Source organism: Saimiri boliviensis, chromosome 2 (assembly GCF_048565385.1).
Source record: "Saimiri boliviensis isolate mSaiBol1 chromosome 2, mSaiBol1.pri, whole genome shotgun sequence".
NCBI classification, from domain to species: domain Eukaryota; kingdom Metazoa; phylum Chordata; class Mammalia; order Primates; family Cebidae; genus Saimiri; species Saimiri boliviensis.
Window position 1 is genome coordinate 129,296,911 of NC_133450.1, and position 15,130 is coordinate 129,312,040.

The window sequence follows — 15,130 nt, forward strand, 5'->3', positions numbered from 1 at the left end:
ACCTGAGAGGCAAAAAATATCGTAACAAACAAGCTGTCTAGTTACATGGACTGAAAGCTCCTCTGGTGGGAGAAGTTTTCTACTCAACCTTTCCTCTGATACCCAGCTTTCATGTAAAGGCTCTTACCTTTATGAGGATATTCTCTGGTTTTACATCTCTGTGAAATATTCCATTTCTGCATTCAGTATAAAAGGAAAAATAGAATTAATTACACTTCATTGATTCAAATTCTTGAACTTGAATGCTAACATATTTTATTAATTTCAGGCTGTCAAATCTCTAAAAGCATACCTGTGAATATGATCAAGGGATTTACATAACTGGTACATATAGTGCATAATTTTTTTTTCTGATAATGGGTATCTTCTCCCTGTACAATCAAGAAAATAGGCAAATATGGTTACTGACGGTACATATCTTCTTTTTTGAAATAAAAATAATCCATTTTTATTTAATAATGTGTGAAAATCTAACTTCCCCTGTGAAAAATAATCTGAAGTAGTCTTGGGAAATATGTAGTGTACCTAAAACATACCATTTAAATTTCCATATATTGGCCAGGCATGGTGGCTCACACCTATAATCCCAGCACTTTGAGAGGGTGAGGTGGGTGAATCAGTTGAGGTCAGGAGTTTGAGACCAGCCTGGCCAACAGGGCAAAACCCCATCTCCACTAAAAATACAAAAATCAGCTGGGTGTGGTGGCTGGCACCTGTAATCCCAGCTACTCAGGAGGCTGAGGCTGGAGAATTGCTTGAACCCAGGAGGCGGAGGTTGGAGTGAGCCGAGATTGCACCAATGCATTCCAGCCTGGGTGACAGGAATGAAACTCTGTCTTAAAAAAAAAAAAAAAAGTCTGTATACTGCCATGCTCTCATTTAAAATTACACAGCACATATATTGTTAATGGAAAATTGCTTTTTTATTTTTCTTTCTGACAGTCTATAGAGGTTTCTTTCACATCCTCAACTAGGTGTTAGGAACACCATGTAATTTTTAAGACTGTTGTCAAATCTGGGGAATCTTCTGCTAAGTTTCTTTCACATCTGCGCTATAAGATTTCATATTTCAAGTTTTCTATGGAGTGAATGCTCTTTAATCTTTGAACTGACCATATTCAGAGAATTTCTAGAAGACATCCCAAAAAGAGATGGCCAGCAATAATGCAACTATTAATACATGGAAGAGACGCAAAGCACATAAACGTATCCCAGCCACCCCTAACGAGATTCCAGACACGTCCAAGGCGTTCCATGGTTACTCTCAAAGAGGGGAAGTATGACGTGGGAGAGGTTAAAATATAAGAGATGGCAGTCTTCACTTTGTGGTTGAAATATCTTATTTTTGCAAATTTAACGAAATATATAAAGATGGTGAAGACACCGAAAGGGCCTGTTTTGGAAGGCACCGGGCAAGCCAGCCCTATCAGCTGCACAGTGACTCCGCCTCTGCTCCAGCACACATGGTTTTTCTGAGTTTTGAAACGGGTAAAGCAGGTTTGGGAAACTGCCAGTTATAAAATGAAGAAACAATTGATAGACGTTATTAAAGAATGATAGAATTGTTAGTATTTTTTTTATTTTTAATGGACACATAGTAATCGTACCTATTCATCGGATCCAGAGAGTGTTATTTTGATCTGTACATACAATGTGTAAGGATGAAATCAGTGCAATTAGCACACGCATCACCTCCAACACCGGCCACTGCTCTGCAACATTCAGAGTGCATGTGCTACGATTTCAGTGGGAATAGCACTGAGCGACGGTCGCCAGAGTAGCATGGTATGACAGCCTCAGCCAGCCTACGTTGATGATGAAAATGTTAGGAGTCACTCGTAAACCCAGTGTTCCGCTAGGCTTTCCTGTATATGTGGAGATTTCCACTTTAAAGGGGGACAGATCACAGTTCAAGAAGCAGTTCATTCAGCTGCTTTCAGTTCCCAGTCCACAGGAGGGGCCATTTAGCGCATCTGGCACAGTGCCCTGCGGCCGCCCTGTACTCAGCACCCGGACTGGCTGTGCCTTGGTGCCCGTGGCTTTCTACTATGTTTGAAGACTCTTCATACCACACACTCAGCATCACAGTTTACCCTTGTTCCAGAAGATGTCAACTTTACTTGATTTTCATTTTCAAAGTGCGTGTTTTAAGTCATTAAGTTTGAAATCTGCACAACAAGTTCACTTAACAGTTTGGAAATCCACTTTCTCTCTCCATCAGCACATATGGCATTGGACCCTTTTGGTCCTAAGTTTGCAATTTATTTTGAAAATTAAAATTATTCTTTTTCTCTACTTGTTTATAGTATATAAATAGACAGTAATTTAAATTGTAAAATGTCTAGGTGCAATTAACTTTTTCTTTTTCTTTCTTTTTTTTGGAGGAGTTTCACTCTTGTTGCCCTGGCTGGAGTGCAATAGCGTGATCTTGGCTCACTGTAACCTCCGCCTCCTGGGTTCAAGTGATTCTCCCACCTCAGCCTCCCGAGTAGCTGGGATTACAGGCACCCACCACCACGCCTCGGTAATTTTTGTATTTTTGGTAGAGACAGGATTTCATCATGCTGGCCAGGCTGGTCTTGAACTTCTGACCTCGTGATCTGCCTGCCTCAGCCTCCCAAAGTGCTGGATTACAGGCGTGAGCCACCATGCCCAGCTGCAATTAACTTTTTCACGTAATACTATCATCTTTTTATTGTTTCACATAATTTATCATCAATTTTCCAGAATTAAAATCAAAAGAATCAGAAGTAAGTTGTTAACCAGCTTTCCCAAGCTTGAGGAATTCTGGAATCTTATTCAATTAATATCTATAAACAGGTGACAAGAAGGCGGCTTTGCATTCCCCTTCACACATGCAGCAGGATGAGCTGCTGGAAGATTGTCTCATCGGTGCTCCTGGGTCTTACCATCAAACCCAGTCTCACTGCCCCCCCTGACTTAGCCTGGCACTCAAGACACCCTTCAACCAATTCGTCTCCACCACAAGGGTTCCTGGACTCCAGTGAGTGGGTTGCTAAGACACAGACTGCCCCTCCCTGTCTTCAACTACCACATTTCTGCTTCAGAAGGTCTGCAGTGGGGCCCCATAAATGGCCTAATAAGAGCCCAGATGCAGCTACTAGTCCTGGGTCCTCACTTCAAGAACCATGCACCACCACAGCCTTCTTGTTTATCGAATGCTGAGAGGAAGTCACACGTGCACTCTTCTCTGGATGCTCCCAAAGCTCTCCTGTTTAGTACTTACCTTCCTGATGTTCCATCCTAGGAATGCCCTTCCCAGCCATGTCCACACATACAAATCTGACTCACATCATAAAACTATCATTAGAGTCATCTGAACTTGCGAAATGTGGAATCTTTTAGGAAAAGTCTATCCAATCTTCATAATCACCTAGGAGTCTTTTAAAAAGCAGATTTCAGGCCGGGCGCGGTGGCTCACGCCTGTAATCCCAGCACTTTGAGAGGCCGAGGCGGGTGGATCACGAGGTCAAGAGATTGAGACCATCCTGGTTAACATGGTGAAACCCCGTCTCTACTAAAAATACAAAAATTAGCTGGGCATGGTGGCGCACGCCTGTAGTCCCAGCTACTAGGGAGGCTGAGGCAGGAGAATTGCTTGAACCCAGGAGGCGGAGGTTGCGGTGAGCCGAGATTGCGCCATTGCACTCCAGCCTGGGTAACAAGAGCGAAACCCGGTCTCAAAAAAAAAAAAAAAAAAAAAAAAGCAGATTTCAGCCAGGCGTGGTGGCTCATGCCTGTAATCCCAGCATTTTGGGTGGCCAAGGCAGGTGGATCACGAGGTCAGGAGTTCAAGACCAGCATGGCCAAGATGGTGAAACCCCATCTCTACTAAAACTATAAAAATTAGCCAGGTGTGGTGGCAGGCACGTGTAATTCCAGCTACTCGGGAAGCTGAGGCAGGAGAATCGCCTGAACCCGGGCAGCAGAGGTTGCAGTGAGCCGAGATCACACCACTGCACTCCAGCCTGGGAAACAGAGTGAGATTCCATCTCAAAAAAAAACAAAAACAAAAACAAAACAAGGCCTGAACCTAGACCTAATGGAGCCACAAACGGTAATGGTGGCCAGTAATCTGTGCTTCTCAGATGCCCTCAGTCCCAGGTGAGAGTCCTCCTCAGGTGCCCGGCATTCCTGGCCTTCTCGGGTCTCCTCCTGGAAACTACCTACTCACAGCCTCGGGGGTAAGGAGGGGTTACTGCTAGAGTAGGGTATCAAGGCAATAGTGTGGGCTCAGTGGTCTCAACAGCTGGAGACCACACTCTTGCGAAGGAAAGCTCTGCCTACCCACTCTCCACAAGCTTCTCCAGAACTTTCCGGGTCCAAGGCTGTATCTGGTTCCCATCAAATTTTTGTTTTCAAACAGTAAGTAAAATAGAGTACAATTAACAAGCCACTCAGAAGTTTCTCATGTGCCCCTTAGTGAACACCAGTGACCCCAGCATTTCCTCATCTGCTGTAGCTATCCTGACCAAGGTAATTTTTCCAAGTTATTTTTTACCAAATAGTCTCGTTAAGATGACTCTAAGGAACGTCATATTTAATACTATCAATTTTTAAAAAACTAAGTGAACACAGTGATAAACCATGGCATTCCCTGCACTTAGCACTAACTAAAGGAATACAGCTGCCAACGTGGCCTGCATCATGACGGCATCCCAGCACCACCCCTCCCAGCGAGGGTGGAGAGAACCACGACTAGCCACTCACTAAGGCAAATGAATTTTGTGTGTGTGTCCAGGTCTCATTCTGCTGCCCAGGCTGAAGTGCAGTGGTGCAATCATAGCTCACTGCAGCCTCCGGCCATCCTCCCACCTCAGCTTCCTGCGTAGCTGGATCTACAGGTGTGTGCCACCACGCCTGGCTAATTTAAAAAAAAAACTTTTTTTGTACAGACAGGGTCTCACTATGTGGCCCAGGCTAGTCTCGAACTCCTGTGCTCAAGTAATCCTCCCGCCTTGGACTCCCAAAGAGTTGGGACTACACGCATGAGCCACTGCACCTGGCCCTATGAATTTAACTTGAATAGTTAAAAAAGAGCAGAATCAGATATAGCTGTGTAAAACAGTAGCTGCCTCTATAGTCAGATTATGAGGGATACTTAACCTTTTATAGCTTTTCTTCATAAATTCCCAGACCGGCTTTCCTACTGCAGACGGCAGGAGCCCAGAGCCATAAGCGCATACATCCAAATACACAAACTAGGATCGCTGATGACGTAGCCATTCTCTATCCACCCCAATTAATAACTCACACCAAAGAAGAATCGGGACAATCTTCCAAAGTGAGTGGTGGACAAAACGCCTTCACCGTCCCTTCCCCAGGCTCCCACACCATTCTTGCCTTCGTGGCACACCCACAGACTGGCTTACTCAGGACCCATCCCAACCCCTCCATGTAGCACAGCAGGCCTGAAAGTCCAAATGACATTCTTCAGGCTGCCTTGCAGCTGTGGCTTCCAGATGTGACTTGGGCTCTGCCTAAATGGGACCACTTGGGAAGACGCTTCAGGCCCAGGTATGGGGGCAGATGAGAGAGGGAAAGCCTCCATTCTGAGGGCACAGATCACGGCTGCCTCCTCACCCTGGCAGAGGCGGCCTTATTCCAGGCCTGGTGACTGCAGCAGCTTTATTCCGCAGAGTGTTGTCAGTGGCAGGGGCAGCAGCCTAATCATGGACAGCAGCTGTGAGAAGCGACTTCCGAGAGGCCAAGCCCAGAGTCAGCTTCTTCAGTCCTCCCAGCGACTCCGGCAATCTAGTTGTATCACAGAGTCATCCCTCTGGAGTTCATCAGAGAACAGGGGATGCTGTTGTTTCCAGCTGAAAGGGAGAACCAACACACCCACTCCCAGCATATTTGGTCTTTAAATAGCAACTGGAGAATTCCTTCTAAAAAGGCACTACTCAAACCACAGTCCATAAACTGATGCCAGTTTCAGGGACTGGTTGTTACAGAATAACTGTTTAGAACCATTTATAGCAATCTGACATGCTGTGACGCACGTGTTCCCTTTTCTGGTCATTCATTTTTACTACATTTTATAAAAATTCTGGTCTACAACAGATTAGAAATAAAACAACTGGTCTTTTGCGACAGTTTTAGAAACACTGGTCTAAACACCAATTGAAAACAATCTCTCCCCTGCCTTAAAACCTGATAATGGCTTCCCACTGAACTTAGAATAACGAAAATTCTTACCCTCGCCCTACCAGCCTCACTGGTGGCTGCCTACTCCATTTCCTACAATGCTCCTCCATGTCCTCCAGCCACATGGGTCTCCTCCCTCACAGTGGCCTCAGGGCCTTTGCACTGGCTATCCCTCTGCCTCAAGTACTCAAACCTTACCACTCTCTAACACACTGGCCTGTTGTAGTCGCTGACAGCCTTATCCCTATCTGGAATTCTTGATCATGTTAACTGATATTCTTGATAAATTCTTTAAGAATTTGTTTCCTCTCTCTCCTCATCGAGTGTGAGCTCCACATGGGTGGGAAGTGTGTCTGTTGTGTTCCCCGTGTCCCTGCCTCTGGAATAGCCCATGGCACGACACTGCAAATGAGACATCCTCTCCTTCACCTGTCTAATTCTACTACTCCTCCAGGAAAGCCTTACTTCCCTAGCCCACACCATCTCTGCCTCATCTGACACCTGCTCAACAAAGAGAAAATTACCCCAGCATTTCCTTTTCTCTTATACCACTTTCATATAGTTTATGTGGACACTAGGCTATATAATCTTTCAATATCAAAAACACACATCTGACAGGCTGCTTCTGTCTTCCCGGTTCTTGCCAGACTGTGCACACTGCCATAAAGACGAGTACACAACACAATAATGGCTGTATGATCATTCCCTTATTTCATTATTACCTCATTCTTTAGTCTTTAATAGTGCTCCTCAATATTCTAATAACCTAAGAGTGGCAATTTACGTCATAAGAATGGTCATTTTGGTAGCGAAAGCCTTAGTGATTGATTCAGTTTTCACTAAGTCACTATCATCGTCAGCAGCTGGTGCTCAGTGCCTTACATGAATAAAGACACCTAATTAGTGTTGATATGTGTGGCCGAGGCGAGTGGATCACCCGAGGTCACGAGTTTGAGACCAGCCTAGCCAACACGCAGCAACTTGCTGAAAATTGTCCCATCTTGTTGAGTTATTCATTTATGTATTTATTTTTTCTTGAGACAGAGTCTCGCTTCAATGTACAATCTGGAGTGCAATGGCGCAATCTTGGCTCACTGCAACCTCTGCCTCCCAGGTTCAAGCGATTCTCCTGCCTCAGCCTCCCAAGTAGATGGGGCTACAGGCACATGCCACCATGCCCAGCTTTTTCACATTTTTGGTACAGACAAGGTTTCACTGATGGGCCAGGCTGGTCTTGAACTCTTGACCTCAAGTGATCCAGCTGCCTCAGCCTCCCAAAGTGCTGGGATTATAGGCATGAGCCACCACACCCAGGCTTTATTTTTAATTTTTGAGACAGAGTCTCGCTCTGTTGCCCAGACTAGAGTCCAGTGGCACAATCTTGGCTCATTGCAACCTCCACCTCCTGGGTTCAAGCAATTCTTCTGCCTCAGCCTCCTGAGTAGCTGGCACTACAGGCACACACAACACCCTGCTAATTTTTTGTGTATTTTTAGTAAAGACAAGTTTTCACCACGTTGGTCAGGCTGGTCTTGAACTTCTGACCTTAAGTGATCCATCTACCTTGGCCTCCTAAAGTGCTAGGATTACAGGCATGAGCCACTGTGCTCGGTTTTATATACAACAACTTTTATGGATGTAGAAAAACCTGCCTACTGCTGGGTGTGGTGGCTCACACCTATAATCCCAGCACTTTGGGAGGCCACACAGTGAAACCCTGTCTCTACTAAAATACAAAAAATTAGCTGGGCGTAGAAGCACGCGCCTGTAGTCCCAGCTACTTGGGAGGCTGAGGCAGGAGAACTGCTAGAACCCAAGAGGTGGATGTTGCATTGAGCCAGGGTTATGCCACTGCACTCCAGCCTGGGCAACAGAGTGAGACTTGCCTACCTATGCTATTTATTTTGTTAGTACTGTACCATCACATATTTTAAGTCACATATAAAATACATGAATATTGATACAATGCTTTTTCCACTATCCAACTTCATAAAAACAATTTTATTTGAACTATTCATATTTATCTTCAACATCAGTGTCTTCTTTGTCACAAAAATAGTTAATTGATCTACAAGTTTCCCATAGCACATCATCTTCAGTTTGGCCCAAATTGTGAAATACAACATCAAAATCATCTATGATGCTGTCACTAAAATTCGATTCCAAGTCATAAATAGTCACTCAAGTGACAGTAGGGCAGTTGTTTTTTATTTGTCTTCTAGGTATAATGTGATTTGTAAATGAAACACTTGCTGTGTTGCTTTCTTAGTGAGATATACAAGGTTCATTTGTCCTGACATCTAACACAACCATGAGGTCAGACCCCCAGGAACACTTTGCTTGTTGTGGGCCAGCCAGCTCTCTCCTTTTCTCCTGTTCCCCTTAGGGACCTCTATAAGTATCCGACACCAGCCCTGACTGAGGTCATCTCAGGCAAACATGCTCTCCTAAACAGTGCTTCATTGTTCAGAAGAAAGGAAATGAACGAGCACCCTGGAAAATGGCAGGAGCTTCCCTCACACGCAGGGGACGATGTTACAGGGAAAGCTCTGCCTTATAGGCATGGAACAGAATATTGAGTAACAGCAGATCCGGGGAGCAGAGAGGCCCCCCAAGCCAGCAGGCCTGTGTGCATGTGCCCATGGCAGGGCTGGCTGCGGGCGCTCTGCAGCACAGCCGCCCCTGCTGCCTCCCGCCATCCTCGCCCAGATCTCATGTGCACCCAGAGGGCCTGGGGCTTCCTTTCTTGTTTGCAGCCATGTTCTGAGCAGACAAGCCATCAGGGAACTCCCTACTCGTGAGTGAAGTGGTGCTGTACAGTGTATTATATATAACTATGGCACTGTGATGACTCGGGATGTTGGGAACAACTAAGCACATATGAATTGCAAGCCTTAAAAGAGGGCCTTAGATTAGCTTTCAAATTATTCTACGTACCTCGTATTAGCTCATAAATATTCATGTCCATAAGTTCACATATTAGTGCAAGAGAACCAGATTTTCTGTCACTGAAGAAGAAAGCAAGTTTTAAAAATAATTTTTCTTGCCTTAATCAGAAAATATAACCCAATATTTAAATCATTTGTAAATATTTTTAGTAAACATAAGGCACTCCCACATGAAATACTACAGTATAATTGCTAAAACTAAGTAAAGGCTTTTATTTTAAATCAGTATTTCAGGTATCATTAATAAAAATACGAGCAAAACTCAACTCTGAAAAAAATTCTGAAAGTTGAGCAGGGCGTGGTGGCACGTGCCTGTAGTCCTAGCTACTTGGGAGGCTGAGGTGGGAGGATCACTTGAGCCCAGGAGTTCCGGGCTTGAGCCCAGGAGTGTGCTATGCCGATCAGGTGTCCACACTAAGTTCGGCATCAATATGGTGACCTCCCAGGAGCAGGGGACCATCAGGTGGCCTAAGGAGGGGTGAACCAGCTCAGGTCGGAAATGGAGCAGGTCAAAACTCCGCTGCTGATCAGTAGTGGGATCGTGCCTGTGAATAACCACTGCACTCCAGCCTGGGCAACATAGCGAGACCCTGTCTCTAAAAAAAATAAAATAAAATAAATAAAAAAAAAAAAGTCGAAAACAGATATATCTTCAAAATATACAATTAACTATCAGCAGAAAGAAAAAGATTAGGGAGTTGGCAAGCAAAACAATAAAAGAGGCCAGGCGCAGTGGTTCACGCCTGTAACCCCACTCTTTGGGAGGCTGAGGTGGTAGATCACTTCAGGTTAGGAGTTTGAGACCAGCCTGGCCAACAAAGTGAAACCTCGTCTCTACGAAAAATACAAAAATTGGCTGGGCATGGTGGCATGCCTGTAGTTACAGCTACTCGGGAGGCTGAGGCAGGAGAATTGCTTAAACCTGGGAGGTGGAGATTGCAACGAGCCAAATCTGTGCCACTGTACTCCAGCCTACATGACAGTTTCTTGAGACCCCGTCACAAAAAAAAAAAAAAAAAGAAAGAAAAAATTAATTCATGCTCCATGACTGCAAATTTAATTTTAATTTAGCTAAATTCCTTCCACGTAATTGGGATAAATCACACGGAAGAGCAAAAACCAAAAAGCAGTCAGGGGAAAAGGAGAAAAACGAGTCACATTACAAAGTGTGTGATATCCGTGCTGACACAGAATGGGGACAGAGACTGCTAGCTGAGCCACCAACTTCTCCTGAGTTCAAGCAGGCCCTTAAGAGTTCCCAGAGTCGTGAGCAGGAGCCTGTATCCCCAGATTCTACTCTCGGTGCCTCCAGTCTGGCTGGAAGGGGTCTCAGTTGTTAGGAACCCCACGTGAGACTCTGGACAGAAGCACTTTGTAAAGGGTGTGGAAAGCGCATGATGTGCATGCAGTTTTGAGACCATTACATACGAACTGCAGTCTCTAGACCTGGCCCAAACTGACTTCTAAGAACGCTACAGGCCAGGAAGTCACATAGTTATAAAAAGACATTTCACTTTGAGTTTAAAACTGTTCCATCCTCTGATTAAAATTTACTAGACTTTAACTGGCAGTGCCTGGAGTTCCTTGGCAGATCTTACAGGCCAGCCTCCCTCAGAGGCACAGTGAAGCTTCTACACCAAGGTGCCCCCTCTCAGAGTGGTGGTGCCCTTCTAGTCCACAGCATCCCAAAATCCTGTAGCCTGACTCCCTGGCTCAGCGGGGTCTGTAAGCGCAGCACAAAGCTGCCAGGAAGAAGGCTTCCCAGGCTCAGGAAGGCACTAAGGGATAAGCTGTGTTCTGCCTTCTTGATTGATAGATAAACTTTATGGAAATATTCTATAATTAGAACAGAAGTGAAAAATCCCCAGAAATGTTATCAATTATAGTAAGAAAGACTACAGGAGACTGTTCAAAAATGACAACTGGCAAGGATAGAGTGAGAATGTACAATCCCTGAAATAACACAACAGTGCTTTCCCGGTAGGCCAAAATTCACTCTCAAGACCTCAGCAGCCTAACTGAGCTACAGAAAGACTATTTGCATGACAGATGCTTTTATGATGTGGAGTCACCTAAATGAAAGCATTCCACATTAAGAATCAGATGTTGGCCAGGCGCAGTGGCTCAAGCCTGTAATCCCAGCACTTTGGGAGGCCGAGGCGGGTGGATCACGAGGTCAAGAGATCAAGACCATCCTGGTCAACTTGGTGAAACCCTGTCTCTACTAAAAATACAAAAAATTAGCTGGGCATGGTGGCACGTGCCTGTAATCCCAGCTACTCAGGAGGCTGAGGCAGGAGAACTGCTTGAACCCAGGAGGCGGCAGAGGTTGCAGTGAGCCGAGATCACGCCATTGCACTCCAGCCTGGGTAACAAGAGCGAAACTCCGACTCAAAAAAAAAAAATCAGATGTTGGCTGGGCGTGGTGGCTTAAGCCTGTAATCCCAGCACTTTGGGAGGCTGAAGTGGGCAGATTACCTGAGGTCAGGAGTTCGAGACCAACCTGGCTAACGTGGTGAAACCCCGTCTCTACTAAAAATACAAAAATTAGCCAGGCGTAATGGCTGGCACCTGTAATCCCAGCTACTTGGGAGGCTGAGGCAGGAGATTGCTTAAAACCAAGAGGCGGAGTTTGCAGTGAGCCAAGACCTCACCACTACACTCCAGCCTGAGTGACAGAGAGAGACTCCGTCTCAAAAAAAAAAACAAAAAATAAAAAAAAAATAGAATCAAATGCACATTTTCCCAAATAAAAATGTGGTGTGATATAAGATTAAGTGAAAATGGTTACTCTCTGAGCTACAAAGCAAATATTCAAAATGTCTACCATGGTTTCCTTTCTTAACAAAGAGATTATTTTCATCAAATTTAGATAACTTTTCAAGCTCCAAAAATACTTACAAAACCACTTCATGCAACATAAGAATGTTTGGGTGTGGATTCAGGCGCCTCAGTGCTTGGATCTCTCGTAGGCTGTTGACTTGCTCAATACTATTGTGTAGGTAAAAATGGATAGCTCATTCACAATTTAGGTCAACTTCAAAATTAGAGTTACTTATTATCCAGAATCACAATTTTAAAACCCACAAGTATTTCAAGCAAGTTAATCAGGTTTTATTTCCCATTAGAAACTGAAGTTAAGCATACCTCATTAGTGCATTAAAAAAAATCAAGGTTCTTACAGCTTAGAACATATGTTAAAATTTTTCCCATCTAAGATCCTGAAATAATACTAGGTAGTTTATTTTACATATTAACAAAAAGAATTAGACAATAAAACTTATGATTAAATTTATTAATAAGATTAATAATTAAGATTTATTCTTCAGTTTATAGGTATACTATCTGCAAATGAGCATTTCAAAGTTCCAAGAGGAGACCCACTCCTTCTTTTTTTTTTTTTTTTTTTTTTGAGACAGAGTCTCACTCTTGTCATCCAGGCTGGAGTGCAGTAATGCAATCATGTCTCACTGGAGCCTCAACCTTCCAGGCTCAGGTGATCCTCCCACCTTAGCCTCCTCAGTAGCTGGGACCATAGGTCCATGCCACTATACCCTCTCAAACTCCTGCATTCAAATGATTTGCCCGCCTCAGCCACCCCAAGTGCTAAGATTACAAGCATGAGCCACTGTGCCCAGCCTCCTTCTTATTTTTAATAACTTTTCTTTTTTTTTTTTTTATCTTTCTCTTTTTTTGAAATGGAGTTTCTCTCTTGTTGCTCAGGCTGGAATGTAATGGCGAGATCTCAGCTCACTGCAACCTCTACCTCCCAGGTTCAAGTGATTCTCCTGTCTCAGTCTCCCAAGTAGCTGGAACTGCAGATGCGCGCCACCACACCTTGCTAATTTTTGTAATTTTAGTTGAGACGGGGTTTCACCATGTTGGCCAGGCTGGTCTCAAACTCCTGACCTCAGGTAATCCACTCTCCTTGGCCTCCCAAAGTGCTGGGATTACAGATGTGAGCTACCGCACCCAGCCCTCTTTTCCATTTCACTCACCTGGTGACAAGCATTCTCTTGGCTTGTGTCTTATTGCAGGCTCTTCTTTATGAAGACTGCTCCGCCAATACAAATCATGACAATACAGTGCAATCAGGCTCAAAGCCTGAGGCTGGCTGTCACTGCCCTCTAGACAGACCTCTTTTGAAGATGCCACTTACCACAGTGGGCCCATGAGGTCACACTCAGTTGAATAATTCAATTCACCAGAAATTTTCATCTCAGGGGCTCCAAAAGGAACTAACTGTGGGACTATTTTTTCAACTGGCAAATTCTGTTCTATCAACTTTTCATATATAGTGGAAAGCTCAACATTTTGTGTTTGAAGAGTAGTTATACCCAGTAGTATTAGCGTAGTTTTAAATCAATATGGCTGAGGCCAGGCATGGTCACTCATGCCTATAATCCCAGCACTTTGGAAGGACTAGGTGAGCAAATTGCCTGAGGTCAGGAGTTCCAGACTAGCCTAGTCAACATAGTGAAACTAAAATACAAAAAAAACCACTAAAAATACAAAAATTAGCCAAGGGCAGTGGCACGTGCCTGTAATCCCAGCTACTTGGGAGGCTGAGGCAGGAGAAATGCTTGAACCCGGGAGGCAGAGGTTGCAGTGAGCTGAGATTGTGCCATGGCACTCCAGCCTGGGTGAGAGTGAGACTCCATCTCAAAATATAAATTAGAAAATAAATAAGGCTAAATATTTTAAGTCACTCTCATGTTAGCCAACAAATAGAAGCCTGACATTTAAGAAGAGCCTGAAAATAGAATAGCCTGAAGAGTCTAAGAATATTTCTGACTAAAAGTTATAGCCCCATTTTCATTACTAGACTGTATTTCCTCCCTCACATCCAAGCTGTTATTCAAAATGTTAGCAACTTGCACCCCAGGTCCACAACCAAATCAGAAAAGACCCAGTCCACTATGCTGGAGCCAGGTCCTTGAGGTGGCCAGAACTAGGGAGTGCTGAACAGGGGGCCCAGGTGACACTCAAGAGGCTCTGGACAGCAGCCATTTACCAATGAATACAAATCATTCAATATTCTACAATGCACAGAACAGAAAAAAAAAAAAAAAATTCCAGACCAAAATGCCAAGAGTGTTGATATAGAAAAATCCTGTTTCCAGTAGAAAGGACAAAAAGCTAACAGGCTAGCAGTAGTTCTAATTTTTGAATACCCTATCTGAAAAACTTAGTTTTTACAACTGGGAAGCCCAATAGCCATTCGATTTAGACAAATATCCACTCTTATCTGTAACAGAAAAGCCAGTTACCACACCCCTGAAACATATTTTGCTTATTATAGACAGGATTCTTTCATGTCTCCACAGGCATTCATTGAGAAATAATGAACTAAGACAAACATTTAGAAAGGCACATTTTCCTGCATTACTGCTAGACACCAGGATCTAGCAATTGTCCAAATAATAGTGCTTAATAACATTCAAATAAACTGTCCCCACTTTTAAAATCATGAAAAAAATCTAAACAATACTGGAAGTAACCACTTTTCTTTGACTTGGAGTTGCTCTGAATTTTGTGGTCAGGTAACATTCGGTTTGTTTATTGTTCTGTTGGAAACAAAATAACACAGAATTGAACATAAGAGGAATGTAGGCAGCCTTTGCTCCAAAAAAACCAAGATGACATTTACCGTAATTGGAATTTTTCTACAAATAGAACAAATTATGATTATCAAGACTCAGACTTTTAAAAAAAAAATTTAAACATCAGCCAGGCACAGTGGCTCATGCCTGTAATCCCAGCACTTTGGGAAGCCGAGGTAGGTGGATCACAAGGTCACACATTTGAGACCAGCCTGACCAACACAGTGAAATGATCTCTACTAAAAACACAAAAAATTAGCCAGGCGTGGTGGTGGGAGCCTGTAATCCCAGCTACTAGGGAGGCTGAGGCAGAGGTCGCAGTGAGTCGAGATCATGCCACCGCATTCCAGCCTGGGTGACAGTGCATGACTCCATCTCAAAAAAAAAAAAAAAAAAAAAAAAAAAAAATGT

At 43.9% G+C, this 15,130-nt stretch overlaps 1 protein-coding gene across 8 annotated transcripts in view; it reads right to left on the minus strand.

Annotated features, from left to right (window-relative positions):
* The window catches only part of MOK (MOK protein kinase), a 57,859-nt gene that overhangs the window by 16,883 nt on the left and 25,846 nt on the right, over positions 1 to 15,130 (minus strand). For 6 of the 8 annotated variants that reach the window (XR_012516433.1, XR_012516434.1, XM_003933374.4 and 3 more), the window contains 4 exons: positions 12,018 to 12,107; positions 9,106 to 9,176; positions 293 to 371; positions 128 to 176 (listed from right to left, as the gene is read on the minus strand). Coding sequence is in view for 6 of the 8 variants with exons in the window: in XM_003933374.4 (XP_003933423.1) it covers positions 128 to 176; positions 293 to 371; positions 9,106 to 9,176; positions 12,018 to 12,107 (289 nt within the window). In the remaining 2 variants the exon portion in view is untranslated. The remainder of the gene's footprint in view (positions 1 to 127; positions 177 to 292; positions 372 to 9,105; positions 9,177 to 12,017; positions 12,108 to 15,130) is intronic. The other 2 variants (XM_074394325.1, XM_074394326.1) reach the window with 1 other exon arrangement.